The sequence below is a fragment of the Fonsecaea erecta genome, assembly GCF_001651985.1.
Source record: "Fonsecaea erecta strain CBS 125763 chromosome Unknown Scaff4, whole genome shotgun sequence".
Classification (NCBI taxonomy): Eukaryota; Fungi; Ascomycota; class Eurotiomycetes; order Chaetothyriales; family Herpotrichiellaceae; genus Fonsecaea; species Fonsecaea erecta.
The window spans coordinates 1,159,008-1,185,051 of record NW_017387247.1 but is presented as its reverse complement, the minus strand read 5'-3'; the positions used below and the strand labels follow the sequence as shown (position 1 = coordinate 1,185,051).

The following is a 26,044-nucleotide window of genomic DNA, read 5'->3' as shown; positions in this document are numbered from 1 at the left end:
GGCGCTCATGTGCCCATCCGCTGGCTCACTGGGGCTGGAGTAAAAGCCTATGCGGTCTTGACACCACGCGAAACCCGCGCTGATCGCGGACCGTGTCAGGAACCTCGTGCCCCTCTTGTGCGCCCGATCTACACCTGTGCTCCCCTGTTTGCAGAACGGTGTAGCTTTTGGACCCAGCCTCTCAGAAAACACCGTTGCTTCGGCCACGGCAGTGGGCGTTCTCTGAGAGGGTGAGGTCCATTCGTGGTGCCCCTTCACTCCCTTACCCGTGGCACCAAGATCACTGGATGAATTCGCCAGGACAGCGCCAACGACGTGGGACGGAGGTAGCGATTCTATAGGCCCGCCTTCGACACTACTGATCCGGTCGGAGGGCGAACCTCTCTGACGGCCTCGAAACCACGGGCACCGGACGACATCTTCGCAAGTCGAGGATCCCGACACACGACCATCGTACGGGAATTTCAGGATCCCCCGCGCACTTTCTGATTCACCCGCTCTGATCGCGGTCAGAGGCTACCTACGACCATCGCATGAGACGAAATCGAACCGGGTCATGTATAGTGGGAAGGGCGTCCGAGGCTGCATCGCGCACCTACGCACCTGGAACGACGACTACCATCCCGATAGGTAATGACCATCCCTTCCATCCACACTCAATCAGTGTCTCTCAGCCCTATGACCTCTCAGATGTTCGCCCTAAGACCACGCGCACAGAAGTCCTTCCGGCACTTGGCCGCCCAGGTTGAGAGGGTGATAACTCTCGGCCAAAAAGGGACCCAGAGCAGTCGCTCGCGGACCAATTTCGTTCCCGTAATGATACATACGTGGCGTTTCGGGCACAGGATACGCTGGGAAGAGCTTAGGAGTACTTGGATTCGCTTTTTGTTCTGCCCCTGTCGCAGAGTCGGGGGGGGGGGCTGTCGGCCGTGTCTCGATCCTGAGTGGAGCATCCCTATGTACGACCATCCGAATTCGAAAACACACAGACTCGCATTATTAAGATCTAGGCCTACACGGGGTACGAAGCCTTACGGAGTACCGTCCGCCGGCAGAAGGGGGGAGGGGGATCTCGCGGAGAATGGTCAGCCAGAGCTTCCCATATCGAACCGGTCCGGGATCTCGACTGGGCTTACCCTCTTCCAATCTCTGAGAGGCAGGACGTGGCGCATTGCAATCCCACTATGTTGTATCGCCTTTCGAGCCTCCAATCAAGTATGTCCTCATCTTGCCTACCTTCATTGTTCGCGTCGTGGATCCCACTGAACTCCCACCCGGGAAACTGAGACATAGAAGTGGCGAAGCTTGCGCAGCGGACCTTTGATAATCTCCTATCTCGACGGCACCGGCTGGTCTTAGGTTCTTCAGACTTCGTACTTGTCGGTAGCCGCTGCTCCAGCGACTCCCAAAATCGTACTGCCACGTAAACCTCCTACTCCTGCCAGCTGAATGCCATGGCCTCTTCCACAAGACGACTTCCTAGAATCAAAGCCTACAATCTCGACAGATGTAAGGCGGCTCCTGTGCCCGACACCTCGCAGCATACACGTGCCACCGGTGTGACAACAGGGTCCTGCCAACTGGCCGTCCCAGCCCGTTCGATCCTGGACACCCAATGCGGACCACAGTCTCTCACATACCTACGATCCTCGGCAGCGCCCACAGCTCCCCCACCGCTCTCCCTCCCTCTGCGACCCAAAGATCCCGGTCCCAACCCTCCTGACATAGTCACTGTAAATCGGCGTCCTTCGTTGTGGGCGTGGGTCGCTGACCACTTCTCCAGCGCAGCGCAAGTGGCCGAAGGCTTCCGGACCGCCTTTGTCGCTTGGCTCGTACTCTACATGGCACTCACGTGGTCTCCGCTCGGCAGCCGGGGCACACCAGGCGTCCGTGGGATCCTGGATGGTGCCGAATCGGAACTCTCTGTCCATTTAGCCCCGTTTACCCAATCTCTGCAAGTGGCCTCGGGCCACCTCGTGGGATGGGTGGAGTTGGAAGGCGAGCGAGCACGGGTTGAGGGTCTTCGCCATCGCGTCCATTCCTACCAAGGGCAACAGCGTGACTTGATGAATCACTACCGGCAGCTTTATTCCACCACGCTGCAGAAGGCTCGAAGCGCCGGAGACTGTCGACCCCTCATCTACCAGCTGCGAGATATCAACAGCACGACAAGCCTCCTGACGTCTCAACATGTGAGTATCAACTTGACCCTCAAAGGTGTCGTCGAGGATTTTCGCATGAGATCGAACGCGGCGTACGATGCCAAGAAAGTGTGGCAGGAGCTCATCTACGAAGCTTATGCCAGCATCAGGAGCACGAGGGCGGCCTTCCACACCGAGCCGTATACAGCCTCTCAACAGCTAGTCCTGGGCATCATCGAGCAGCTAGAGACGCAATGCACATCGACGCGCCCCAAATACTTTGTGGCATGGAGTCCGGAGCAAATGTTGAACAAGCGGGTCATCGACGGGCTGTTACCCCGGCTTGACGGCAACGTCAGACGGCTCCTGGAGAGGTAGTGACCGCGCCCGGCGAACCCCGACCGACGGTCTCGACGTCGAACCGCACGGCCCCTTGGCTCGACCGAGAGAATCGAGTGTCGCCGGTCGACCTTGGTTCTCCCCATCGATGTCCACCAGCGCAAGAGTCCGTTCAGACATGGACCAAAATCGACCGGGCACGTCGAGAAGGAAGGGAAATCTTGAGGCAAACTCATGGTTCTGGCTAGCGTACCGCATTTGACGACCCGGTGCTCGGCCATGGCAGCGGGGGCGGAATATCCAGGAGGGCAAAGGCTGTCAGGACGCCAGTGGCAGGGGTGGGGAAGAGCCGAGCCAGCCCGGCCCAGATATCTATCGAATAACATTGGCATCGCCTGAGTTAGAATATCAACCAACCGCAAGTAAGGATGCTCACTGCAGGGTCGCCGTCCCTGCTCAGCAGACGTGTTGGTGCTCGATGGATATCCACGGCGCCCTCAAGAGCGGAGCTCAGCTGTAGTATTGGGTCGACAAGGATGACCGAATTGCTGGTGAATCGGAGTCGGTTGGTCACTTGGGAAATTACTGTCCCTGACGTTGGTGGCGAGAGCCAACATTGTCCCGACCTGTCAGGTCGCTTGTCTGGACTCGAGAGACTACTAGACTGGGTCACGCTAGAGAGTAGACAGGCACGAAAGAGTCTTGAGAGGGACATCCTAATATCATCGACGGGAGAGCGCTGATTCGCAAGATCGGATATTCCTCTGCTAGGATGCTCACTACATTATGGTCAAACACTTTGCACAAAAACAAATTTCCCGACTTTCCAATGCCCAAACCGTCACCACCGGAACCGTGGCCGATCCCGGATGATTGCATGCTTTCCTGGAGTTGACGTCGAGCAAAGCACAAAGTACTTCGTCGGGATAAACCTCGCTCGCGGGATGCCGTTTTGGCGATGGCGGGGTCTACGGCATTTGTACTGAACAGATGTACGGCAATTGAGGCTGCCCGTGTTCAACGAGGCTCGTCCCCGTCCTGTCTTATCGTCCGTGTTCTTTCCCGCTTCCTTCTCGGGATGCCTCCGTACCCAGTTTGGACAGTTGCCTCATCTTTCCCCACAAGACTTCTATGCCAGAATCAACGACCGTCTTGGCCTGTCGGGGACCCGGGGGATCGGTCGGCAGAGGTGACAAGGCTTGGCGCTAGATGGACACCGGGCGTCGACTCTGGTGTGACGGAGAGGTCGATGGCGGGATCGGCAGCGGCAGTTGGTAACTTCTCTGTTGCCTGCTCATCTAGCTGCAGGGCCACGGGTGAGGGTGAGGTACTGGCGGCTGCGTCGTGGACTGGCTGCATCGATTCGAGCACTGGGTGCAAGGCTCCGGGGCCTGGCAGGTCGAGGGCGGGGGCAAAGGCAGCTTCCGACTCGTCTCGATTGATTGAACGTTGCAAGTCCACCCATGCCGTAATGAAGAGTAGAAGATGGCTCTCCAGGACGTGACGACGTCCGTGGAGGTCACAAGTGCAGCATGCCTCGTTCTGCCAGAGAGATTGTCTCACCCACGCAATGATGAGCCGAACCAAAGCAGCCAGGGAGGCCTCGATCTCAACCCCCACCTGTCTCTGCATCGAAGCTCGAATGTATTCGGCCACCGTGAGATCGTCGCTCGCCACCTGGCTCTCCTGTGAGGCACCGAGATCGCCGTTTACGGCCAATTCCAACACATGCCGCACCCTCGACACCATATCCACGATTTCGACCTCTTCGTGACTGACTCTCGTCTCACGGGGACGCCCAAGCAGCATCACCAGGAGCTCTGTGAGGTCTTCGAGATGTTCGAGATAGGCTAGTGGCCTGTTCTCTATTGTCTGCTCGAATGAAGTCAGCCAATGGTGTATGGCATCGAGGCACCCTGCCACGCTGATGGATGGTTCTGGCGACGCCATCGTGCCGAGGACGTACAGCGCCGGAGGCAGAAGAAGATGGCAGCAGGTGTGGTAGGAGCGGTGGTGCGGAAAGAGGGAGCAAACTCGGCGTGGGCGAGAAAAGGGCCGTATGGTCTGGTCCGAGACAGGGGTCGATAGTCTTGGGAGAGAGCCTCTTCATCGTGGCATGGTCCTCTCTGCTTGGAGAAGGAGGGTAGACAGTCCTTGGGCCGCGGCGCCGCTGAGCCCCGTCAAGCGCGAATCGTCAGTCGCGGCGAAACCCATCGCCCGGGTACCCGAGACATGGTTGAGAAAGATTGCCGCGATGGGTGGCACATCCTTTCGATTTCGAGACGAGGCTCCCTGCTTCAGCTGGCGGCGAGGCCGACTCTCCTGGGTGGAAAGGAACAAAGAAGACGGCGTTGAAAGTTTGGGCAGTGAAGCCAAACTCGAAACCGTATCCTTGCTGATCACGGTAGCCTCGGCCGCCCTGACGTGCGCGAGCCTCGCGACTGAGAGGCATGGAGACGGGGTGTTGCCTTACGGCCAGTCCGTCGCCAGGTGCTGATACATTCATTTGCCAGGCTCCCCTGTCCCCAGAGTGCTGTTGCAATCATCCTCGACCCCACCCTGTATGGAGCTATTGCGGTACACAGCGGCTCCGGACTACTGGTGGTATGGGTGCGGTTGACGAACAAACGTGGTGAAGGACGTGAAAGGCCCATGTGGACCAACAGACTATCGCGTCCCGACGCCAGAGAGGAGCGGCGGGAACGTCTTCGCTATATGTGTCCCATTAGTCATAGAGCGTCACGTAGAGGATAATGAAGTTGGCGAAGGAGACGCATCAGATCAACTCTCGTCCTTCCTCATTGAGACTGTCAAGTAGTTGGCTCAATGAGACTGTCGTCATAATCGATGGCGATCATACTTATGGACCAAGCTTAGAGGCGTAATGGATAAGAAACGAGTAGTCCCTTGAAGGCGAAATTCTCGCTTGGACGTAGAGCGAGGTCTTTCTAGAGTGCATTGGCCGACGATTCATAGGAGAGACAAGCAAGGAACGCAATGATTGGCCAGGAGGAGCAAGGCTACGGGGCTGAGGCCTCAGGAGGAGAGGGAGTTTTCTGTGTGCAGAGCTGTTCAACAACCTCTGGCAGTTTTTCATGGGTTCGTGATGGAACTCACAGTTGAAGGCACCACAGCACCCAGGTTCGGCATAGAGTCAATCCATCAAGCTACGCGAATTCCACTGTTACGGTTTTCGGTTCGTCAGTAATTCGGTTCTTGCGACCTTCCGTGCCTGTTCTTCTCAGCATAACCCATGGCACGATATCTTTGAAAACCTTTCTATGCCTCGAGTGCACACTGTTCCCTTGTCCTTTCTTCCTTCCTGCGACTGCAACACCTCTTTGCGGCGTCTTCTCGAACCATTTTACTAGATACCTGTAGCTTACACCCTCTCATGGCCTTGAACATCCATCAGGCACCTAAGTCCATGGTCTTGACGTCATTCTAGTCACACGGCTTGTCCCGTGACAATTTCCTGAAATCTGCCACTTAGGAGATGGCCTCTATTTTACCTACTGCCTTTGAGATCGATCGACTACTTCCACAGGCGAGCAAAGCACATTCGCAGGCTGTGGCGTACACGACCTTGCAGTACCGCCCCTGGGACACCGGAGATCTGCTTTGAAGCCGGGGTTGCTGACTGATGCCGGTGTTCAAACGTCCGAAAGGAGGATGCGGGAACGCGGTCGCGTATGTGAAATCGGGCTCGCTTGACGGTAGCGGATCGGTTAGGCGCACAAGCAGGCTCACATCCCTCAAGGCCACAGTTTTCAATGTACTCAGACGACTTCTTAAAGCTTCAACAGAGAGGGCAGTCACACTATCCTGCGCGCGCCCGCAGGGCCCGGACGCTCTCGACTGCATGGTTTGCTTTCAAAAATCCCTGCAATGGCGGTGTCAATTGCGACCGCAATTGCATGCTCGGTCGGCATGATGCATATATCGAACGAGTAGTCTCATGCACAACTCCATTCTCGAATCTGGTTTTGGACAAACAAGAAACTGACGAGCCTTCCATGAGGCGCGCTGCCCAGACGGAGAGGACGCTGCAGCTGTTGTCGCTGTTGGCGAGATCCCGCAGCTCATCTCTGCCGGCTGGGATCGTGCTCGTGGCGCCCTATAATACAATTTTCGCATGGTCACTGGAGTTGTCAACACAGTCATTCTTTGCCGGTCCACCTTTTTCTCATGGCCTCCCGAAAGCTACCACCTCGTCCCACGATTGGATCCTCCTCGCAGAGCTCCGGCCACGCTCGACGGCAAGGCCGCAGCAGCGTATCCGATGTTGGACGGCACCTTCTCTCTAACCTACGAGAACTACCCAAGCCGCTGACAACTCTTCAAGTCGACCAGATCGCACAGTACCTGGACGAGGCGGCAGACTCCGGTCCGTCCTCATCCGTGAATTTCAAGTCCAAGGATCTGATGATCGGTCAGAGGCGCCAGGTTCCAGCACAACCCTCCCTAGACGAGTCCGCATGGGATCCGCGGGAAGGGTCCTCACTTGAGAGGTTCGACCTGGAGATTCAGCAAGCGGCCTTTGAATTTGTCAGGTCTGACGTGCGGATTGAGACCCGGATCAAGCGACCTCAAGCCTGGATCCAGGTTGCCGGTGTGCAACGGAGACTCCATCATTATCAACTCTATGCAGCTTTTGTGGCCATCAAGGACGGCACCGGTCACCGTCGGGGGCTGATCGAGGCTGATCGCATGGGCCTTGGCAAGGTGAGTCGACCTTGGAGCAGATCGATTTGCTTCGGAGGCTAATCAAATTGCAAGACGACGATCATGTACGTCGTTGCCTACCTCAATTATTTACTCGTCGCTCTAGAGATAGACCGGCAACAACATCCTGAACGCCACTGCACAGAGAATGGGGGACCGTGCCGGTCACCTTACAGCAGAGCAATCGTCTGCCCTTGCGATCCCGACGGTGTTACGGCGCGGTTTGGGCTGAAGGGCCGGATGGGGGCGACACTCGTCCTCGCACCGAAGCGACTCCTGATAACCTGGAAACAAGAATGGCGTTCTACGGGCATCGACGGCATGTCTCTGTATATCCAACACGGGGAGTTTCCGGGGGATGCCGTGCCTCATTATCGACGCCGATGCCTGACGCTCGAAAAGGTAGAAGGGCACAACGGGTCGGCGGTGATGGAAATCCGACCTGACTCGCGAGCCCACGAGATGATCGTCCTAACAACCACAGGGTCGTATTGGCGAAGAGTGCAGCACCACTTCCGACTTTGGAGGCCACTCGTCCCGGCTGCCGCCGTGGCGGACGTTCTTCCTTTGGGGATGCGCACGGACGGAATTTGTTGGTCGACAATCGTCATGGACGAGGCGCACACGCACATAAAAAAGGCGGTCTACGTGCACCAGTTGGTGGCGTCGCTTGCGTCGAATGGCTGGATCAAGCCCAACTTCATCGCGGTGACCGCAACACCCATGCTGCGCAACGGGCCGATCGACATGCGCTTTATGATCAAGGCGATCAACATGATGTCTCCGGACATATCTCAGCATCCAGAGTGTCGTGCATTCGCCGACGAAAGCAGCCTCGATCTCCTCTGCCGCGACTACCAGCGAATGAGACGATTGCAAGCCCGCGGAAACGCCGACCCTCATCTCGAGGAGAATGTGAGGGCGTGCGTCAGTGCGTTATATGCGGCTTACGCCATCCAACGCAGGGCGAGCTCCATCCAGAACGGCAAAATGCTCGTCCAGCTTCCTCCCCTGGCAATGTACGACGTCGAATGCCCCTCCGGCGCCCAAGATCGCTACCGCATCTGGCAAGTTGAGGAGTTTCTCAAAACGTCCTTCAGGCAGTCTCGCGACGAGGAAATGGAAGCAAGCCTTGCCGAACTGTTGACCCATTCCGTCAAAGCCCGTATTCTCGCCGACGCGCCCTATCTGGCGCTCTATGGCAGTACAGAGCTGCTCACCTGGTCGCACATCCGCGGAGAAGGCTGGCATCTTCGACCCGAGGAGAGTCCGTTCTGTAGAGACCTCCGCGAGATCGAGGAGAGCAGTGGCAAGCTCCAAATGCTCCGGTACATCCTGACCAATCTTGGCCGGAACGCCGCAGGGGATGACGAGGCTCTGGTGGTGGTGTCCGAATTCCCCGTCATCTGTCTCATAGTGCTGATAGTAAGTGTCGTGCCACAAATTAAGGGTCTGTACTGACGTTGTGCCAGCTGTGCCGCGATCTTGGGATAGTGTCCGAGTGGATACACTCCGGCCTCGATCCCGCCAAGCGCGAGTGGTTGGCGAGCAACTTCCAAGGGACGCGTCGCTTGGAGTACGTGAATCGCTTAAAGCGCCACGAGTCTCGCATCCGCGTGCTGATTGGGACCGTCGCCATCATTGGTTCGGGGTTGACGCTCCACCGAGCAATCAGGCTGGTCCTTATGGAACCGCAACACTCTGTGGAGGTTGAGATGCAGACAGCGGCCCGCATACACCGCTTGGGCGTCGCCACCGACCAGTGTTGGTTCTACCGCCTACACAACCCCGCCTCCTCGATTGAAGAGATGATCATGCAGGACCACGCGGCGCAACTGGAAAATTCCAAAGTGGTTGATTGGTTCACCAAATGCCGCGGGCCAACTAGCGTTGGCCTGACCAAGCGGGAAAAGGCACAACTTCAGGCTTATTCTGTCATGGACGAGGGCGACGAGGATGCACGAGAGACGATATCCGCCGAAGACATGGAGTGCTGGACTTGAGACGGAGAATTAAAAGGACTTACTACCTAGATGGGTGGGTGTGGGCCAGCAAGCTTTTTGACTGTGCGATTCTGCTGACACGGACACACACAGTCGTCGCTAGCGGTTAGAGGTCTATTCAAATTGCCTATCCACAGTTGCCATAGATAACGACTCAACGCTTAGAAGAGGAGAAGAGACAGACCTCTCCAGATTGATGAGGGATTTATATCCTGTACCTTCCCCGTTTCGCCAGGGCATGGAGTCGACGTATGGTATTGTGTGCCGACAGCCTGGCAGGCTAGCAGCCCTGCACGTCCAGCCTTATCCGTGGCAGCCTCGTGTCCATCGTCCATAACGAAGAGTCCGTCCTTCCCTACACAGGCCTCTAGAATCAGGAGCGGCGTTGTACCCGTGCTGTGTGGTGGTGCTCTGCGGACTGCCTCCACCCCGTAGGTAAGTCTGTAAACTCCAAACGGTTTCCATGTCTTCATAGCATGCGTGCTCGGATCACGACACCAGGGTGCCGGCCCACTTTTGTCACTCCTCTGCAACCTCGTCTTCGCCCACAGGCGGATGACCGAGTCCAGCCCCTTGGTCGAATAGCACTACCTCCTCATCCTCGTCCTCGTCCTCGTCTTCGTCATCGGATCGTGGGATCTTCGTTGCATAGTGCTCCGAACTGTCCACCCGGTACACTTGGTCGACCACCTCCATCATACGCTCAAACCCGTCCCTCGCTTCCCGCAACCTCTTCTGGTCGTCTTCGGACTCCTTGTTCCAGGCGAACGTCAGATACTCAAGATTGAGCAGAATGCGATTCCAAAATTTCTCTCGCTGCCACTGCCAGAAGTTGTCCACAGGAAGCAGCATTTCAGGCTCAGTGACTCGTCCACGAACTTTGATGAGGACCTCCTCGAGAAGCCAGGGTTTGCCTTCTGGCTCACTGCGGCGTGTCAGATCACGCGAGGGTTCGAGACCCGGAGATACGACTCACATGGGCCAGCGGAATTCGGGAGCGATCTGCTGTGCGAGCGGTAGGACACGCTCGTCCACGATCAGCTCCACGAAGCGTTGGGCCGCTCTGTACTCTTCTATGAGTCCGGCCCGGGTCTGTGGGGGCGTGACTGTCCTCAGGTGTACCGTGTAATCCAAGATTACAGACAGGAAGGCGGCCACTTGGGACGGCGAGGCGGGAGTGGGCAAATTGGCCGCGCGAATGCGGGAGTGAACTGAAAGGCTCGGGGCAGCCATCGAGGTTGTCTCAAGGGAGCGAAATCCTCTACAGTTTGAGCTCGCTCGGGAGGTCCCAACAGTGAGAGGTCGGGCTCGCGGGGTGCTTAAATCACCGTCGCGGTGCTTCAGGCACTGCCAGGATAGTCAATCCCGTGCCCAGCAGCGAGAGCACTTTCTACAAAAACAAGGACGGCTCCTAGTCCTGGCGGAAGCAGCGCGGTCTCTGTATCCTAGTTTGGACCGTTCCGCCGCCCACTTCATTTGACGTTACACAAATCAGTGGTCGAACGTCTCCGTCCGATCCCCCTACACCATGCTCTTGGACACCGCATTCTGAACCTGCCGCCGCCCAGACAAGTTGTCACCGAAGCTGGGCCCCAGGCATCACGGTCGCGATCGGCAGAGAGCCAGCTAACGAGAAATGATATCCGTATTCAGATCATCCCAGACGTCTTTCACATATAGCTAGTTCTATGCAATAGGCGACCTCCGTCGTAGTACAATTTGCCCGTTATACGTAGTTCATCTAAAGGAGCGACTATCCTAGTGTCCTGGAGATTAGCTGGCCCGTCAGAAATCAGGTGGGACAAGGCAGTTGCGCGTCACGTCCTGAAAAGGTCCAGGCCTAGAAGGCATTTTCGGAGAGCCCGAAATGTCTCGGGAGTACGTCGATACCCAGAGTCGTCCACGGCCGCTGACCGTCCTTACGAATCGACCCCTTCTACTCGTGTGTAAGATGGGCTGCAGCCCCAATCGAGACCTTGGAGACCAGGCTCCCGCCCACCTGCTGCCCGCAGTCAGAGTCAGGGCCGACGACATCAGATCAGCCGCGCCTGACAGATTTATCGACCTGGCGAGGTGATGTATCCATGCGAGATACAGGCTGCAGGCTGCCGACAAGGCTGCACATCCAGGGCGAGGTGGCGTGGTCTCCACACCGTGGCCCCGCATTTCCCAGGTGGGAAGCAGGCACGCGGGATACATCAGAAAGAGACAACGGCATCCCCAATCTCTTCATCTGAGCACCGATACCTGCCTTAAGAAGGTCTTCGTGGCCGTCGTTAGCTCCTCGCGGGGACGTCCATAACCTGCGTCAATGGCAGCACTTAAAGCCACCCCGGGGCAGCTGAACAACATGCCTGCGGGCACAGCTTGGTATCATCATGACCAGCCGTCTTCCGCCGTGACGATCCGCGAAGCGTATTTCGATCACCGTGGGGCCCGCCACGGTACGCGCAAACTCTCGAAGTCCTCGCGCATGGCGTTGGCCTTGACAGCCGCCTGTTGTGAACTTGGCAAGGGAAAGGTACAAGATCCACTTCCCCGGTCGCTGACCGCGGGCAACTATAATCTGTTCAAGGACTGTTCTGATTCGCACACCAGGTGTTCGTTCTGCAGCCCGACGTATCCGACCTATCATCCCGAAGACAGAGGTTGGTTGAGGCCCGTGCGGCGTTTCTGGCCGTTCCAAGCCTTTTCTTCGTACCGTCGACCTGGTCGGCGGACGAGCAAGCGCGATGGACGACCATGAGGCCTCTGAGTCAGCTGGAGGAGCTCACTAGCCGCAGTGGCGTCGTCCCCTTGTCTCAAAGCGTCCTGCCTATCGACGTGGAGCTTTCTTCTGAACCTGAGGCCTGTCCGACCCTGAACGGGCTCAAGACTGCCACTGCGACGATCATCATCGCACCCACTCCATACGCTGGTTTGACACAAGATATGAGGGCGGCGTGTGGACCCGTGGACGTGGAATCCCTCGAATTTCGATGCTCGTCGGGCTGGGGCCCTTTTCAGCGCTGGCGGCGAAACGATGGGCTGATCGGCGTCGTGGAGGAACTGGCTTCAATGTATCACAGTGGGCGGGCGGCACTAGCGTTTTTCGGATCACTCCGGGGCAGACTCATTCAGGCCAACATGGCCGCCGCCCAAGCAGGGCAAGCTTATCTTTTATGGCACGCGACAGAGGAGGAATAACAAGATTGCAGGCGAGGGAAATTGAGCATACGGACCAATCTTCTGGAGTCTGTACGGTTAGCGGTCACACGAGCGGCCGCGTCCACCGTAGAAGATGGACAAATGCTCTAACACGAGACCCATTTTTCCGTACATGGACACCGTGCATGTATCGGGGTCGTGTGGCAGCCTTGGCCCATGCCCTGAAGTCTGCCGGCACACTGCAGTCATCGTCGCCTCGGCGCCGGTTACCCTGCGTTTCTGTGTAGCACATGCGACGGCCGGGCCAGGTCGATTTGAAAGTCGTGCGCGCACGACGTAGACCGCCTCCTGACTCTGCCGAGCTATGGCCGACAAGGCCGACGCCGCCCACCACCGGATACTTAGGACCAGCAGGAAGGGATAAAGTACTTCTGTAGAGCTTTTCTCGGCAATGGTGCGGCGTTATGCCCACCTGTCACCTCTCCTGTGTATTTTCTCGTTACGACTTCCTACGGCGCTCACCGCCGCTCGACCATGGAGCCCCGTGTAACGACGCTCACGGAGCGCATCTTGTCGGAAACCATTTCTTTCATCAACTGGGCTGTAGGGGCGATCGCGGAGTGTTCGGTGCTTCCGATGATCGAGGGGGATACCAGGCATCTGCTCAAAGGAAACGAATTTGCCCCCGTGGATTATGGCCTGGTAGAGACACCGCCGGCCCTGGAGGGTTGTCCAGCCGCGGATCGAGCCTTTGAACTCTGGAGGAGGTACCCGGACCTCCGGAACGAAGTACGCGGTGTCGAGTTCAAATGCTTCGGCGATAGCGTGACGAGGGTCGCGCAGGAGCGCCCTCGCCACACGATAGCCCTGACGCCCTCCCAGCAACAGCACGCGGCGGCGGTGCTCGTGTATTCCTGTACGACTCCTCGTCTGATCAGGGTGATTCCGGCTTGGTTTTTCGACTACGCCTTTACCTACTCGCGTGTCTGTACAGTCGCGGAGCCGATCGGCGCCGCCTACCATTGCCGCATAGCCACCCGAGCGCCGGTGGTGTGGGATGCATTCGCCATGCCCATCGCCTGCCTGGGGAAGGACTTGAACGACATTCTGGCGTTCTGTCAAGGGAAATCAGCGCACTGGTAAGTTTCGCCGGCTCGTCGCTCGTCGCGACAGCCGGCGTCAGAGTTCCCGAGCTGTGCTCTTCCCGACCGAGAGGCTGATATCTCAAACTTCGCCTCCTCCAGGTCGAACTCGTTCCGAGGATGGTCGTACGAGCACTGCCCGCGGCCTCGGCCCTGTGGGATCGAGGAGCAGCTGATAGGGTCGGGCGTCGGCATTGACCCGGACGCCTGGTGGATCGACGACATCTGTACTCATTTCGCCACTTATGGGCGATACCACGACGCCAGGAAGTTGGACCTTCGGCCGGGAGTGGGCGACTTCGCGTTCGTTCGACGAGCCACGGGAGAAATGTACTCGGCAGAGCTCAAGAGGGCCGTAACCAGTCTTGGCGCCGAGGGTGAGATATGCTGCGTGTCGCGTTTTCGCGACGACATTGAAGCGACCGTTCGTGGAAGATACTTCTCGGCCTTGAATCCGGTCGACATATACTTACTTGAGTTGCGGCGGCCTCAGTGGGGCTGGCTCCTTTTGCCGCAGAACATTTTACCAGATTCGTGGTTTGACGGAAGCGCCGAAAGTCAGGCCGGTCGCGGACGGCTCTTAAGGTGGAAGCCAGACAGTGCGGACTTCTTCGCGAGGCATCGAATCCACGCCAACCCATCAGACGGGGAGGTGTTTGTTGCCCAGGCGGACCGTATTCTGAACCGGTACTCCAATCTGCACGCTCGACCCCGACCATACTGCCTACCCCTCGGCGTCCTAAATCTTGAAGCAGGAGAGGGTTCTCTCGACGACGGTGCGAGCAGGGGCTCGGGCAGCGCCGCTGGCAGCGAGGGACCCCGGGCAGCTGCGCCGCGGGCAGGATGGACGCCGAAGACACGCCCGAGCTGGTCACAACTGACCTTCGACTCCACGGAGGCGGGGAGGTATAATCGACAATGCGAAAAATTGTGAGTCCCTGACGACCGTTGTGATGTGAGCTGACGACCACCGACAGGGGGTGGGGTTCGTTCTATCCGTTGCAAGCACATCCCGCTGAGTCGTATGTGTTCACGCCTTTTCTCAACCAGGAATTCGCGCTGGGGCATCCAGACACCCCGTTCATCAAAGTTCGCTTTGCCTGTATTTCTTTGGTGGACTCCCTAGCTGCGATCTCCCTGCACGGCCGCCGGGCGTTTGAAAGGGCGACGCGACAAGGTGAACGATCCATCGTTGTGCTCGCGCCATCTCTTGCGACCGGCGGTCGACAAGCCGGGACACTGAGGGAGCAGGCCAGCATCCGGTACGTCATACCATCGGAGCAGCTGGCGTCGCCCGACCTGGCCGCACGGTTCGAGGCGGCGGCGCGGAGAGGAGCCACCATCACCAACCCGGTCCCGCTGCCCCTGCGGGATGGAGAGCTCATTGACGTGTACGCCGTCCCGCTAGAGATGGTGGTCTTCAAACTCTTCGACTTGTTTCAACAACTTGGAGGCGCAGGGACCCAATTTTTTGGCATCGACCAGTCTTTCGGGACTGAACGACTCCGTTGCGGCTGCACCATCAACGTACAGGAGTACATCACCAATCAGTCCTCGCTACTTCGAGCCTGGGTGGAGGCCGCCCAGACGATGGCCAGAACCGGGGGCACCCAAGCCCGGCCAAGAGGCATGACACAACGCAGGAGTGCACGCACTTGTGAGCACTGTCGCTCTCTGAAGCTCGGGTGCAGTTTGTGAGTCCACGACTCCTCTTAGGATCGTCGTGCCTAGCACGAGTCCATCACCGCAGGAATTCAGAATCTGACTTGCAGTAGAGACGCCTCCGGCGAACAGGAGCGGTGCGACCGCTGCAAGGGAGAAGACCGGCTCTGCGTGGTTGAAAAGCATCTTGAGAAATGAGGCCGCGTGGGATGGGTCACTTAATACGGATTTCGCATTGTTCCCGCACTTTCTCTGACAAAATCTTCTCACAAAACGCTTCCCCCTTCCTTTTCCTTTTCGTCCTCGGTGCGGTGTCCGACTTTCGAGGCGCATGTTCCGACTGTTCACGTCGATGGCCTGCCCGCGCCGAGTATTCTGTGGCCACCTTCACCTCACGTCGCTTCCCCGGCGGAGGCTGTGACTGGTGGCATGGATGGAGACGGTAGTGCAGCACTGAAAGACCAGTCACAGAGCAAGTCCACCAAGTGATCAGGCACCATGACTGCCTCCATCCACGACTGGTTCGACCACTGCCTTGCCGCTGCCTCGCTGATGGTGGTTGCAGTCAATTTCCGGCGACACGGAGTTCTGGAGATTTTTTCCTCTCTCTCTTTTCACCTTCCTCGACGGCCTTTTGCTTTGCGACGCATCGGACGCCACAGCGGCGTACCGAGCGGCTGACACCAATCCCATTTAGCAACATCCAGGACGGGCCGTGGTCCAGTTCGCCTCATGTCTCGAAAAAAGATCTCCACGCGCCCCAAAAATGGGGCTGCGCAGAGGAGCACCAAGCAACGCCCAAGCCCCTCAGTTGCAAGTTCGGACCGCACGCTCAAGAGAAATGTGGCCTCGGTGGAAAGCGAGGATCATGGCGAGCAGAAACGTCGGAAGATTACACAGTCGCACTATTTGCTCAAACCGAGCCCCATGATCCGACGCATCCGCCGCCTGGAAGAAGAAACCGCCTCTGAAACCCTCGGCGAGTCACAAGCCCGTACGTCACAAACCGAACACAACGGCGCGCAAACACCGATCGTCCCGCCAGACGAGGACTTGCATTTCGACCTTTCTCCGCCGCCTGGTCTTGGCCTGCCGGCAGAGCTTATCGAGGGGTGGAAGGCGCGCCAGAAGCGGTGGACGCAACCGCAGCAAGATGACCGCAAGTACACCATGCATAAATGGACACAGCCGGCTATCGACATCAGCTCGATGACCCAGGAGGAGCTGTCAAGGCTCTTCGTACCTGAGGCAAGTAGCAGAGATCGTTCCTCTCGCCCCCCTCGAACTCATCATCTGTCCACTAACGCAAAACTCCCGCCGCCGCAGGATGACGGACTAACGTGTACTTATGTGCACTGCCTTTCCAGAAGAGTTCAGCTACAGCGACACTATGTCAGGGGCCATGCCGTTTGCAAGCCCTGCTACGAGTACTGGCTCCGCCGCAAGCGCAGTTACTTGCGTAGCGCAGGACTGTGTGCAAGGGAGAGACTGGCGTTGGAGGTCAAGGGCCAAGCCACGTTCTTCTGTGGAAACAAACTTTGCGGCCGTGAGAGCGAAACCAGCAAATCATACCTAGTGGAAGCCGAGACGGGCGAGCTAGTACGCGTCTGCAGTGCTTGCAACACATGGTGGAGGAGATACCGGGGCGAGTGGCGTCCGGAGCACGTCTGCTGGCCGAAAGATCCCACGAAAAAGCGCTTCTATCAGCGCAAGCCACGTTCCAAGAAGGACTAAATCGGTGGAAGTAGTACACAGAGCACCGAACCATCCAAGCTCACCAGTCACGGTTAGAGATGCCGACCAGTGACTCGCAGAGCCCTAGAGGCTGGTGAAGGCACGACTAACAGACGTCGAGGATACGACCGCAGCCTCCACGGCGACGGACACCGTGCCTGGCTGCCAGCCACACTGACCCCAAGCCGACCATATTGTTGTTTGTTTTTGAGACCGCACAGCCAGGGTGCCATACCTTGCCCCGCCGATGTCAGCGTGCGAACGCCGAGGAGATTCGCAACCTGACGGCGTGTCTTACGCCCAGGGCTCTTCTCCGTCTGAAACGGTCGCCAGCACAAGTCGAGTGGCCCACTACGGAACCCGACCAGGGTCTTCGTGGCACTTGGGAACATGTGAGGAGGTGGCTACTAGAGTCATGCGAGTGATGGGCGGCGTGTGGAGGACGGAACCTACAGATGTACGGCCGACTACTAGTCACAGTATCTCCTGAGTTCTCTCTTCTAACAAGTCATCGTGGCCTCCACTCCCTGAGACCCCCGCTTTGTCAAAGCTCAAAGACTTCCAAGTACATTCACAGTCCTCCGGCCATATGTGCCGTCTTCCCTTCCCACCGTCTATGGAGAATAAACAAGTAATCCGTCGCAGCGGAAATCGGGGATAGTCTTTCCTCGGACAAAAGATGATCTCCCTATGCTATAAGGGGATGTCTTTGGCATTTGCGATTGCGTCGTCTCACTGAAAGGCGAGGTGAAGAAACTGCGTAAAAATGATGGATGGTGCAATACATGGCCTCCTTTATAATAACCTGATCCACCGAACCGAGTGAGAATTGCGGAGCCCTTCCCCCTGCGTCCCCGTGCCCCGGAGAGGAACCCTGGCGCCACTCCATGGCCGGAATCCGCTCTTCCAACTGTGCTTCAACTCGCTCCAAAACTTTCCTCCCAGTCGACCTACAACCACTACGATGATGACATGTCGCCGAGCACGCAACAGATACCGTGTCGGGGGACGGGTAACTCGACGACACAGCGCTGACGCGCGGCCAGACCAGAGCAGGTTTTCTCGCAGCAGGTCTCAGACCCGTCTCGCGAACGTTCGTCTGCCCCACAAACAAGTGGGCCCTGCCCCGTCAAGCAAGTGAGCCAATAGGTCAGGAGAACTGTACTTTTCTTATTCTGGACTGTTGGAGCTTCACGAGTATCAATTAGGAATTACACTAACTTGACCTCACTTGCCTGCCGTTGGCACCGTCCGTACCTACGAGTACTGTTCCTTCCCACGGCCCGCCACTCCCTTCGACATGGCGCTCTGGAGTGGGAGGTTCACGGTGCACTCGCGGCTGTTCATGACGGTTTGGCGCCTGCTGCGGCACACCACCATCCTCGTCCTCTTCGTCTTCATCCTCACGTGCGGTGCCGCTGCCGTCGACCTCCTTCTCGACTGGCGGCCATTCTCTCTTGGCACAAGACGTGCAGCTCCTGGGGTTGGGTTCTCGCCCTCTCCCTGCCCCTGCATCGAAGGGCTCGCTCCTTTCGGGGGGCGGTACGACATCGCCTCGACGGATTTGTGCCCTTCTGTTCTCGACATCACGGGCCAATACTGCGAGCTGCTCCCTACCTTGCAAGGGCTCTACCGCCAGTTTTCAGAGCCTCCGCCGCACGAAGTCGCGGACTCCTCAATATGGACCACGCAGAGTGACCTCAATCGGCACCTCGCAGCTTGTAGCAACGGTAGGGACAGCTTGTCACGAATAGTTCGACTCTCGGATCTTGGTGGACAGCCTCCAGAAGCCGGTGACGGAGGAAACGAAGCATGCGGCCTCGTCCGGTCCCGCGCCGTACAAAAACTGCACCATGGACTCGGGGCTGCGCTTCTGGGACACTTGACGACCTTCCAGGACGGACTGCCGTCGATGGCCGCAATGGCTACGCGGCATCAGCTGCACATGAGCGTGCTTCGTTGTGTACGGCGAAGAGCTGACGTTCTCCTCAACATGTACGGTCAAATGGCGGACATACTAGAGTTTGAATTGGGAGCCATGTCGCACGACTGCCGCGATGGCCTGCAGTCGCCACTTTGCCGCAACAGTACCGTGGACACAGCGAAGGCCGTCCACGCCAGGATCGGTCGGGAAATTTTCCATCGGCCTGAACATCGCCAGACCATCGAAGCGTACCTGGGGCCGCCGTTTCCTCTACCAGGGCGCAACGGTTCGCATGACGCTGTGAGGCTACCATAATGTATGACGAGATGGGACTGCCGGGTCACCACGGAACCACAACCGTGCGGAGAATCGGCGAAGACGTGGCACTACCGGACATACCAAAGTGTCATTGATCGCCATCCTCGGGCGGTGTTGGTACCCCCAGGTCCTGCCGTCGTCCGAACCTGATGTCCCACATCCCGGGGCCACACTACCCTACCTCGCATACATTATCTGGCAACCGTGATTGCCTTTTTCTGCCTCTCCACAAACGAGCCGTGCCACTGGACAGGATCCGACATACCGCAAACGCGAGCGCGCTCTGCGGCGGGTCGCGGCTGGGCCCGCCCACTACGCCCGCAGCTACTACGTCGGGGTGCACTGCGACTGATCTTCGAGCTATGCTGACTGTCTCGACGTGGCGCACACGGAGTCCAGGCTCACCAGGCCCCTGCAGCGAGCGAGGGGCAACATGGGGCCGTTCCGGAGTCTCTTGTACGCATCGATTGCAGCAAACACGGGTGGCATTCGAGGAGCTACCAAAACAGGTGCGATTGTGGGAGAGCCACTGAGGTTGATAAACTCTGGTGGTTCGAAACTATCTGCAAGTCGGGAGTAGGCAGGATGGTAAATGTGTCCCTGAGATTTACCACCTCATTCGTGACGTGGGTCCAGGGTACACCACACAGGAATGCCCTCGCCGCCAACACTCTTCTCCATTTGACCCTCTACCTTGGAGATGAATACTATCAAATCCCGCCAGATTGACACGAGTCGAAGTTCTGATAACAAGTGAGTAGAGAAACTAGGGTACGAAAAGAGTAATGAAAGGAAATGCAATCAATATCGGTACAAGAGTAGCAGTAGCCTCTCTCTATCTCTTTCCCTCCTTCGTTTTCTTCCAAATCCGAGCAAAATAACCATAATTACAGAGTAACGCCCCCCGAAAGATCGTGCGTCAAGCGGCTCGCAAGCCCCTGGTCGACACCCGCTTCCTTGTCTGAGTCGAGTCCATGGCGGGCAGGGCGGCCAATGCGGCATTCCATTCCCGGGCCAACGTAACACCCGTGTTGGCTTCTGCGATATATTCTAGTCTCATTTCCGCATACACGAAGTCGAACGGATTCTCCTTGGCGACACTGCGAAGACGGTGTTCGGACAGAATGGTACGTGGAGGGTTTTCGATCGCCTCCAGACCCTGTTCAGAGAACCACTCGTGGTAGGAAGGCACTCCACGTCCGGTGTCGCCCGTAGCCTCGGTGTCAAATTGCTCGACAAAGACCCGATAGGCAGAGCAGGCGAGGATGAAGGCGTCAAGCCGCTCTGCCGAGATAGTGTAGCCCCAGCTGAGGATGGTGTAGAGATAGGCGCAAAGCCCGATGAAGTGGTCCCGTGAGAGATCTGAGACGGCGAGTGAGAGGAAGTCGTTGTAGACGGTATCGGTGAGCGAAGGAGCTGTGGTATGATTGTGCCGACGTGGTCGCTTGGCCACGGGTTGTGTGGAGTCAGGCGCTTGTGCGCCACGTTTGCAGGCGGGCATCGTGTTGTGTGGGGGTCGCGACCGGTGGTCACGGCGAGCGAGAAAGCGCTGGCGGATGCTCTGGAGGTCAACGGTCAATGGGCCCGGCACAGAGTACGCGGTCGTCGTGGTCGATGGTCGGAGGAAGGACTTGAAAGGGCTCTCGTAGACGCGGGAAAATAGCGAACTTAAATCACGCTGGACGACGAGGCTGTCCCTGTGTAGATGGACCCTCCGACCAGATCATGTCTGACACCGTACAATGATAGAGTGAACATACACGAAAGGCACAATGCTTGGCGCCCCTTGTCCGCGTAGCAGGTCGGAACCTGAATGCCCAAACACCGAACTCCAGACAAAGCGGTCTTCCACCGCGGGGAGTCTAGGCCGGTCGCATACAATCTCGACCGACACAGAACCGCAGAACGGTCGCTGCGAGGTCCGATCGCCGCGCATGAGGGTGTGGAATGCGAGCGTCCCCATTGCCCGTGTAGTACTCAGGAGCTATGCCTGGGGCTTCGTCGATACGTAGATCGGATTCACGGATCCGTCAATGCTATAAGCATCTCATCAGTGTAGCACAAGCCCATAGAGCTTACGATGCGCCTCGTTGCAACGGTAGGTCGAAACGCATCATTTGCACCTGCTTCAACTCTCTGTGTCCCTCCCCTCCCTCTCCTCATAGACCCTCCCCTCGAATTCTGCCCGCCCAGCCGCCGCGGCCCAGATGTCGAGCCTGGCGTATCCCTGATCGCGGTGCTTGTCACAGTAGTAGCCCTCGACGGTGGCGGATTGACGCTTGACGGTGCGTTTGCAACGCAGGTCGCCAGAAGCGGCAGAGGCAACAATCCCCAGGCAGGTGAACTTGTGAGGTGTAGGCGTCGGACGGGACACACTCGGTGCAGGACCATCGTCAAGTCTGTCCGCGGTGGCGTGTTCGGCTGTGTCGCCAGGCTTGAGGATGTTGTCGTACAGCGCAAGTACGTCGATGGCGGAGAGGAGAGCAAACAGAAAGGTCAGGAGACGTAGAGATTGCAGCGCGATCAAGCAGGTGGCGCGGCGCACTTGTGCCCGCTTGATGGCACCCCATACACTCTCGTCCGTTCCCGAGAGGCAAGTCAAGAGGACCAGCCAGCCAACGATTGTGGTGAACCAGACATTGGCGAGGATATGGTCCCAGATACACTCCAGAACTTTGATGGAGATGCGGACCGCGAGTTCGATCGCGTAGTGCCTGATCGTGTCCATTACAGACGAGCCGGAGGAAGAAACTCAAGGGCACAGAAGCAACAACGTCCGGCGCACTCATAATATGAAGATCTGTTTGCTCGTTGCAAATGCGGCTGCAGCCTTGCACGTGCGGCATGATCATGGATCCCATTTCGGCGCCAACCAGTAGTAGTTAGCGCGCTGTAATGTATGCCTCCGTTCGGCAACAGCCTTGATTACCACAACGTGAATTTTCGCTCCAGGAACGGTATCCACTGGTGCACCAACATTTGGACGACGCCTTACACTAGCATCATGACTTAGAAGTCAACAAGTGAGCGTTAGGTTGTCTCCGTCGAGAGCATGGCGCGCTTCTCTCGGGAGGGTCACGGGCTTCGACAATCGGCTGAAATACTTCGACGTATAGAATGTTATTTATGATCCAAGGGTTGAGTCACGGTCCTCTCTCGATCTCCACCAAGCCATCCTACCCCCTCGACGGGCTCCTGCACCGGTGGCCCTCATCCATAAGCCGTCTGCACCCTGGGGGGATCAATTGCTTTGGTGCATACTGCCATCTCTCTTGAGTTGTCCGTGCTGCTGCGCACTCTCCGCGGAATGCGAAGTCTCCCGGCATCGCGACGGACTTCTTGATGACCATGCTGCCGGCGACGTCTGTGGGCATCAGCTGAGGCTACTGTCCTGTGCGCCACATCTTTGCACGAGAGGTGGCTATCTCTCTCCGGTGCTCTGGGCATCGCACTTCCGACTGTGGTGTCTTCGAACGGCAGAACACCGCCGACCGCCAAACAAAGGTCTTTTCGGACAGACTGAAGGCCCTTCAACGGCACTCTTTCATGAAGACACCGGATCCCGAGGGGGTCTCGGTGGAGCGTGTCCGCCTGCTCCGACACGTCGGCGGGTCTAGCAGGTCCCTAAGAACGACCTCAGTTGTGCCGTACGCCGCACCACCCCCGAGACGACCTCATTCAGACAAAGGATATGTCTCACCACGGCGACGATGGCCTAGCAAACATGTAATAAGAGAACATTATAGGTCTAGGCCGGCCTCCTGAGACAACCTCATGCAAACAAAGGAAATGTCTCATCACGGCGACGATGGCATAGCAAACATATGACAAGCGACTTCAGCCTGGTGTCGACCGCGCCGCCTCTATTATGCTTGGTCACCATAGCTACACAGCATAAAGGGCGCGATCCCTGCCGGAGAACCCTCCATCGTCCCCTTCCACCATATTCACGATTTGGCAGGTCCCAATTTCTCGCATAAAGCTTCCAATTCCCGAACCCCTTTCCAGCACCTCAACGTGCCGCCGCGGGCAAAACTTGAGACCTAATAAACTAGAAACCTCGCCGACGGCCTCCACGAACGCCCCCGCACTGTCCAAGGCCGATTCACCTGCGTCAACATGGGCAACGCGCTTTCCGGAATCTCGCCGACCACAGCTGCCGAGGGAAGCCGCGTATCCGCCGCCACGCTGCTCTCACGCATGCAGCGCGAACGACACACCTTGACTGACATGGAGGTCGACATCATCGCAGCACACCTGGACGCCGGGGAGCCAGAAACATTACAGGACGACAGCACTGCCGGCGAGTATGTCTCCGCTGAGTTTGCCTTCGGCGAGGAGCGTAGCATGGCCCCGGTGACCGGAGTGGGGGAGCACGCGGCGCTCGAGCAATTCGACCCGACTCTACAGGAACAGGCCTTTCGATTCGTCAAGTCAGATCACCGGATCGAGCGACGCCTTCGCCGCTCACGCGCGTGGGTATCCGTCGCGGGCGTGGCCCTTCGATTCTTCCCGCACCAGCTGTACGCCGCATTCTGGCTCTTGGTGTACGAACGAGGGCCGCGAAGGGGAGCTATTCTGGCCGACAGTATGGGACTGGGCAAGGTGAGTGACTCCGAGGCGGATCCAGCCCGGGGATGACTGACGTGGAACGCCATACCAGACGACGACCGCCTACCTGTACATCATCCTCAACTATCTCCTCGCGCACAATCTAGATCATATTCGACAACACCCGCGTATGCATTGTCAGCCTTCCGCTCCGGGTCGTCCACAAGCGGTCGATGCCCGCTGTCCTGTCTCGCATTTTTTCGGCGTCGAGTGTGCTTGTCAAGAGTATTCGGTGGCCTCCCGCTTGGGCCTCTCAGCTCGCAATGGCGCGTCCCTGATTCTACTACCGGCCGGCCTCATTGGCGTCTGGGTATCCGAGTTCGTCAAGCTGGGTCTGTCCCCGCGCGTGAATCTCCGACTCTATGTCCAGCACCGCAGCTTTGCCTCCAGTGGAATTCCGACCTCGCAAACTCATCTTCTACACCGTGACCCTGGCTCGACCCAGGACGTTCGCGCCAATCATTTTGTCGTGTTGACCAGCGTCGAATCTTACCATGACTGGGTCCAAGAGTACTGTCGTCGCGGCCGCCCAAGTGGGCTCGATCAGGACGCCGGGGGAACGAGCGTTGCGGTCCGCTCGCGCGGTCTCCGATGGGCTCGAGTTTTGCGCGACGAGGCACACCTCACGCCGAATCTCAACACGAGGCTGTACTCAATCCTCGAGGTGCTGGCCCGGGACGCCGACATACCCCCGAATTTTGTGGCGCTGACGGGGACACCCATGCTCCGGGGAGGTGTCCGGGACATGCTGGCGTTGGTCCACGTCATCAACCAAGTCTCCCCTGAGCTCAAGAACAGCACCGAGCACGCGGGCTTTGTTCAGCTATCCCAGCTGTCCCGGATCGCAGACGACTTCCTCAATGCCCAAGTCCGCGTGGACAGCGGCTCGGAGGCCGTGGTCGGCACCGTGCGGCGCCTGCTCGTCGCCTACTGCATTCGACGGCATGCACACTCCTTGCAAAACGGCAAGACCATCGCACGCATTCCCCCACTCATCTGCTACGACGTTTCCTGTCCGTCTGACGAACACGCCGACGCGCACTACCTGTGCCGGGCAGAATCCATGCTCCGGAAGCACCTGTCACGGGCGCTCGAAACGCAACGCGACCGTTGGCTCGCCGAAGGAGGTTCTCCGTCTCAATTTCGCGTCGACGTTGACCTCCTGCTCGAGAACGTACGCATGGCACGGATCCTCGCGACCATGCCGGCCCTGGCCCACTACGGACCTCGAGGCGAGCTCACGTGGAATGCCGTCAAGAGAAATGGCTGGCACGTCCGGTGCCAGTCAAGTAAGTTCTACCACGTCCTGCCCGAGCTCGAGGCCACCAGCGGCAAGCTGCAGGCGTTGCGGCGGTTTGTGGCCTTGTGGGAGCCGACGCGGAGCTCCGACGGGCATCCCGAGAGCCTCGTCGTCATCAGCGAATTCGCGTTTGTGTGTCATGTGATCGAATGCGTGAGTACCCCCACGGTCTCGGACGTGCGTGCCGACGCATTGCTGACGGTCGTTTTAGTTTCTCACAAAGATGGGTATTTCTTGCGTCTGGCTGCATGCCGATGTGAATAGCAAGACCAGGCAGGAGCTGGTCGACGCATTCCAGGATCCCCAGGCCAATCCTCGCATCCCCCCCTTCCGCGTCATGATAGGCACGTCCCAAGTCCTCGGCCAGGGTCTCACCTTGACTCGGGCTCACCGCGGAATCCTCGTGGAACCTAGCCACCACGCTGCGGTCGAGGCACAGAATGCGGATCGAACACATCGACTGGGCAGTCGGACCGACAAGTGTCGCTTCTACCGCCTTGTCAATCCCGCATCCCGGATCGAGCGGTTTCTCATCGAGTCCCAAGTTTTGCAGCGCGACTTGCAGAACAGCGTCGAATGGATGGAGGCTCTGTCCGCTTCCCCTCTCGAGCCAGATGACCAGGGGTCCGGGACTGTTATGGAGCTCATCTAGTCTCGCCTGTCGAAGTCGACGGTTCGTGGACGTAAGCTAAAATGTAACCAGAGGTAACGAGGAGTGCCCTGGAGTTTTCAGGTCATGGTCGATGTTTCATTGTGCTCAGAGGAAACATGCTGGTGTACATCGCCGCGATGCTGGATGCAGGAACCTTAAATGCGTGCTGGGGCATCGGTGTGGTGCTATGGCTGAAAGAGTTCCTCTGTACCATCTCACGAAGCAATCAAGACCACTCGGCGCTCTGCGTGTGCATGACGCTGTTCCGCGAAGTAAAAGAGGATGTCTAGGATAAAAGTTTCCAAAATTCGTGGATTTGATTGGCTGGGCAGACCCGGCGCATATA

General features: G+C 57.9%; 11 protein-coding genes across 11 annotated transcripts; 7 read left to right on the top strand and 4 right to left on the bottom strand.

The window, feature by feature from the left end:
* Nucleotides 1-1,454: 1,454 nt before the first annotated feature.
* Nucleotides 1,455-2,519, top strand: AYL99_05184 (hypothetical protein; the record flags this gene model as incomplete). Its single annotated transcript, XM_018836696.1, has 1 exon — nucleotides 1,455-2,519. One exon carries the CDS (start codon nucleotides 1,455-1,457, stop codon nucleotides 2,517-2,519), a length of 1,065 nt encoding a protein of 354 aa, XP_018693549.1.
* A 1,101-nt stretch (nucleotides 2,520-3,620) lies between these two features.
* Nucleotides 3,621-4,430, bottom strand: AYL99_05183 (hypothetical protein; the record flags this gene model as incomplete). The annotated part of the gene is made up of 1 exon (XM_018836695.1): nucleotides 3,621-4,430. The coding sequence occupies one exon, from the start codon at nucleotides 4,428-4,430 to the stop codon at nucleotides 3,621-3,623; it is 810 nt and encodes a 269-aa protein (XP_018693548.1).
* Nucleotides 4,431-6,668: 2,238 nt separating this feature from the next.
* AYL99_05182 (hypothetical protein) lies at nucleotides 6,669-9,208 on the top strand (the record flags this gene model as incomplete). The annotated part of the gene is made up of 3 exons (XM_018836694.1): nucleotides 6,669-7,205; nucleotides 7,260-8,630; nucleotides 8,678-9,208. 3 exons carry the CDS (start codon nucleotides 6,669-6,671, stop codon nucleotides 9,206-9,208), a joined length of 2,439 nt encoding a protein of 812 aa, XP_018693547.1.
* A 519-nt stretch (nucleotides 9,209-9,727) lies between these two features.
* AYL99_05181 (hypothetical protein) lies at nucleotides 9,728-10,441 on the bottom strand (the record flags this gene model as incomplete). The annotated part of the gene is made up of 2 exons (XM_018836693.1): nucleotides 9,728-10,133; nucleotides 10,185-10,441. 2 exons carry the CDS (start codon nucleotides 10,439-10,441, stop codon nucleotides 9,728-9,730), a joined length of 663 nt encoding a protein of 220 aa, XP_018693546.1.
* Nucleotides 10,442-11,558: 1,117 nt separating this feature from the next.
* On the top strand, nucleotides 11,559-12,394 carry AYL99_05180 (hypothetical protein; the record flags this gene model as incomplete). Its single annotated transcript, XM_018836692.1, has 2 exons — nucleotides 11,559-11,729; nucleotides 11,807-12,394. 2 exons carry the CDS (start codon nucleotides 11,559-11,561, stop codon nucleotides 12,392-12,394), a joined length of 759 nt encoding a protein of 252 aa, XP_018693545.1.
* A 495-nt stretch (nucleotides 12,395-12,889) lies between these two features.
* AYL99_05179 (hypothetical protein) lies at nucleotides 12,890-15,357 on the top strand (the record flags this gene model as incomplete). The annotated part of the gene is made up of 4 exons (XM_018836691.1): nucleotides 12,890-13,494; nucleotides 13,600-14,427; nucleotides 14,475-15,191; nucleotides 15,273-15,357. 4 exons carry the CDS (start codon nucleotides 12,890-12,892, stop codon nucleotides 15,355-15,357), a joined length of 2,235 nt encoding a protein of 744 aa, XP_018693544.1.
* A 534-nt stretch (nucleotides 15,358-15,891) lies between these two features.
* AYL99_05178 (hypothetical protein) lies at nucleotides 15,892-16,893 on the top strand (the record flags this gene model as incomplete). Its single annotated transcript, XM_018836690.1, has 1 exon — nucleotides 15,892-16,893. One exon carries the CDS (start codon nucleotides 15,892-15,894, stop codon nucleotides 16,891-16,893), a length of 1,002 nt encoding a protein of 333 aa, XP_018693543.1.
* A 1,300-nt stretch (nucleotides 16,894-18,193) lies between these two features.
* Nucleotides 18,194-19,132, top strand: AYL99_05177 (hypothetical protein; the record flags this gene model as incomplete). The annotated part of the gene is made up of 1 exon (XM_018836689.1): nucleotides 18,194-19,132. One exon carries the CDS (start codon nucleotides 18,194-18,196, stop codon nucleotides 19,130-19,132), a length of 939 nt encoding a protein of 312 aa, XP_018693542.1.
* Nucleotides 19,133-20,054: 922 nt separating this feature from the next.
* On the bottom strand, nucleotides 20,055-20,636 carry AYL99_05176 (hypothetical protein; the record flags this gene model as incomplete). Its single annotated transcript, XM_018836688.1, has 1 exon — nucleotides 20,055-20,636. The coding sequence occupies one exon, from the start codon at nucleotides 20,634-20,636 to the stop codon at nucleotides 20,055-20,057; it is 582 nt and encodes a 193-aa protein (XP_018693541.1).
* A 627-nt stretch (nucleotides 20,637-21,263) lies between these two features.
* Nucleotides 21,264-21,863, bottom strand: AYL99_05175 (hypothetical protein; the record flags this gene model as incomplete). Its single annotated transcript, XM_018836687.1, has 1 exon — nucleotides 21,264-21,863. One exon carries the CDS (start codon nucleotides 21,861-21,863, stop codon nucleotides 21,264-21,266), a length of 600 nt encoding a protein of 199 aa, XP_018693540.1.
* A 1,391-nt stretch (nucleotides 21,864-23,254) lies between these two features.
* Nucleotides 23,255-25,988, top strand: AYL99_05174 (hypothetical protein; the record flags this gene model as incomplete). Its single annotated transcript, XM_018836686.1, has 4 exons — nucleotides 23,255-23,740; nucleotides 23,799-25,199; nucleotides 25,258-25,680; nucleotides 25,752-25,988. 4 exons carry the CDS (start codon nucleotides 23,255-23,257, stop codon nucleotides 25,986-25,988), a joined length of 2,547 nt encoding a protein of 848 aa, XP_018693539.1.
* Between the last annotated feature and the right edge of the window lie 56 nt (nucleotides 25,989-26,044).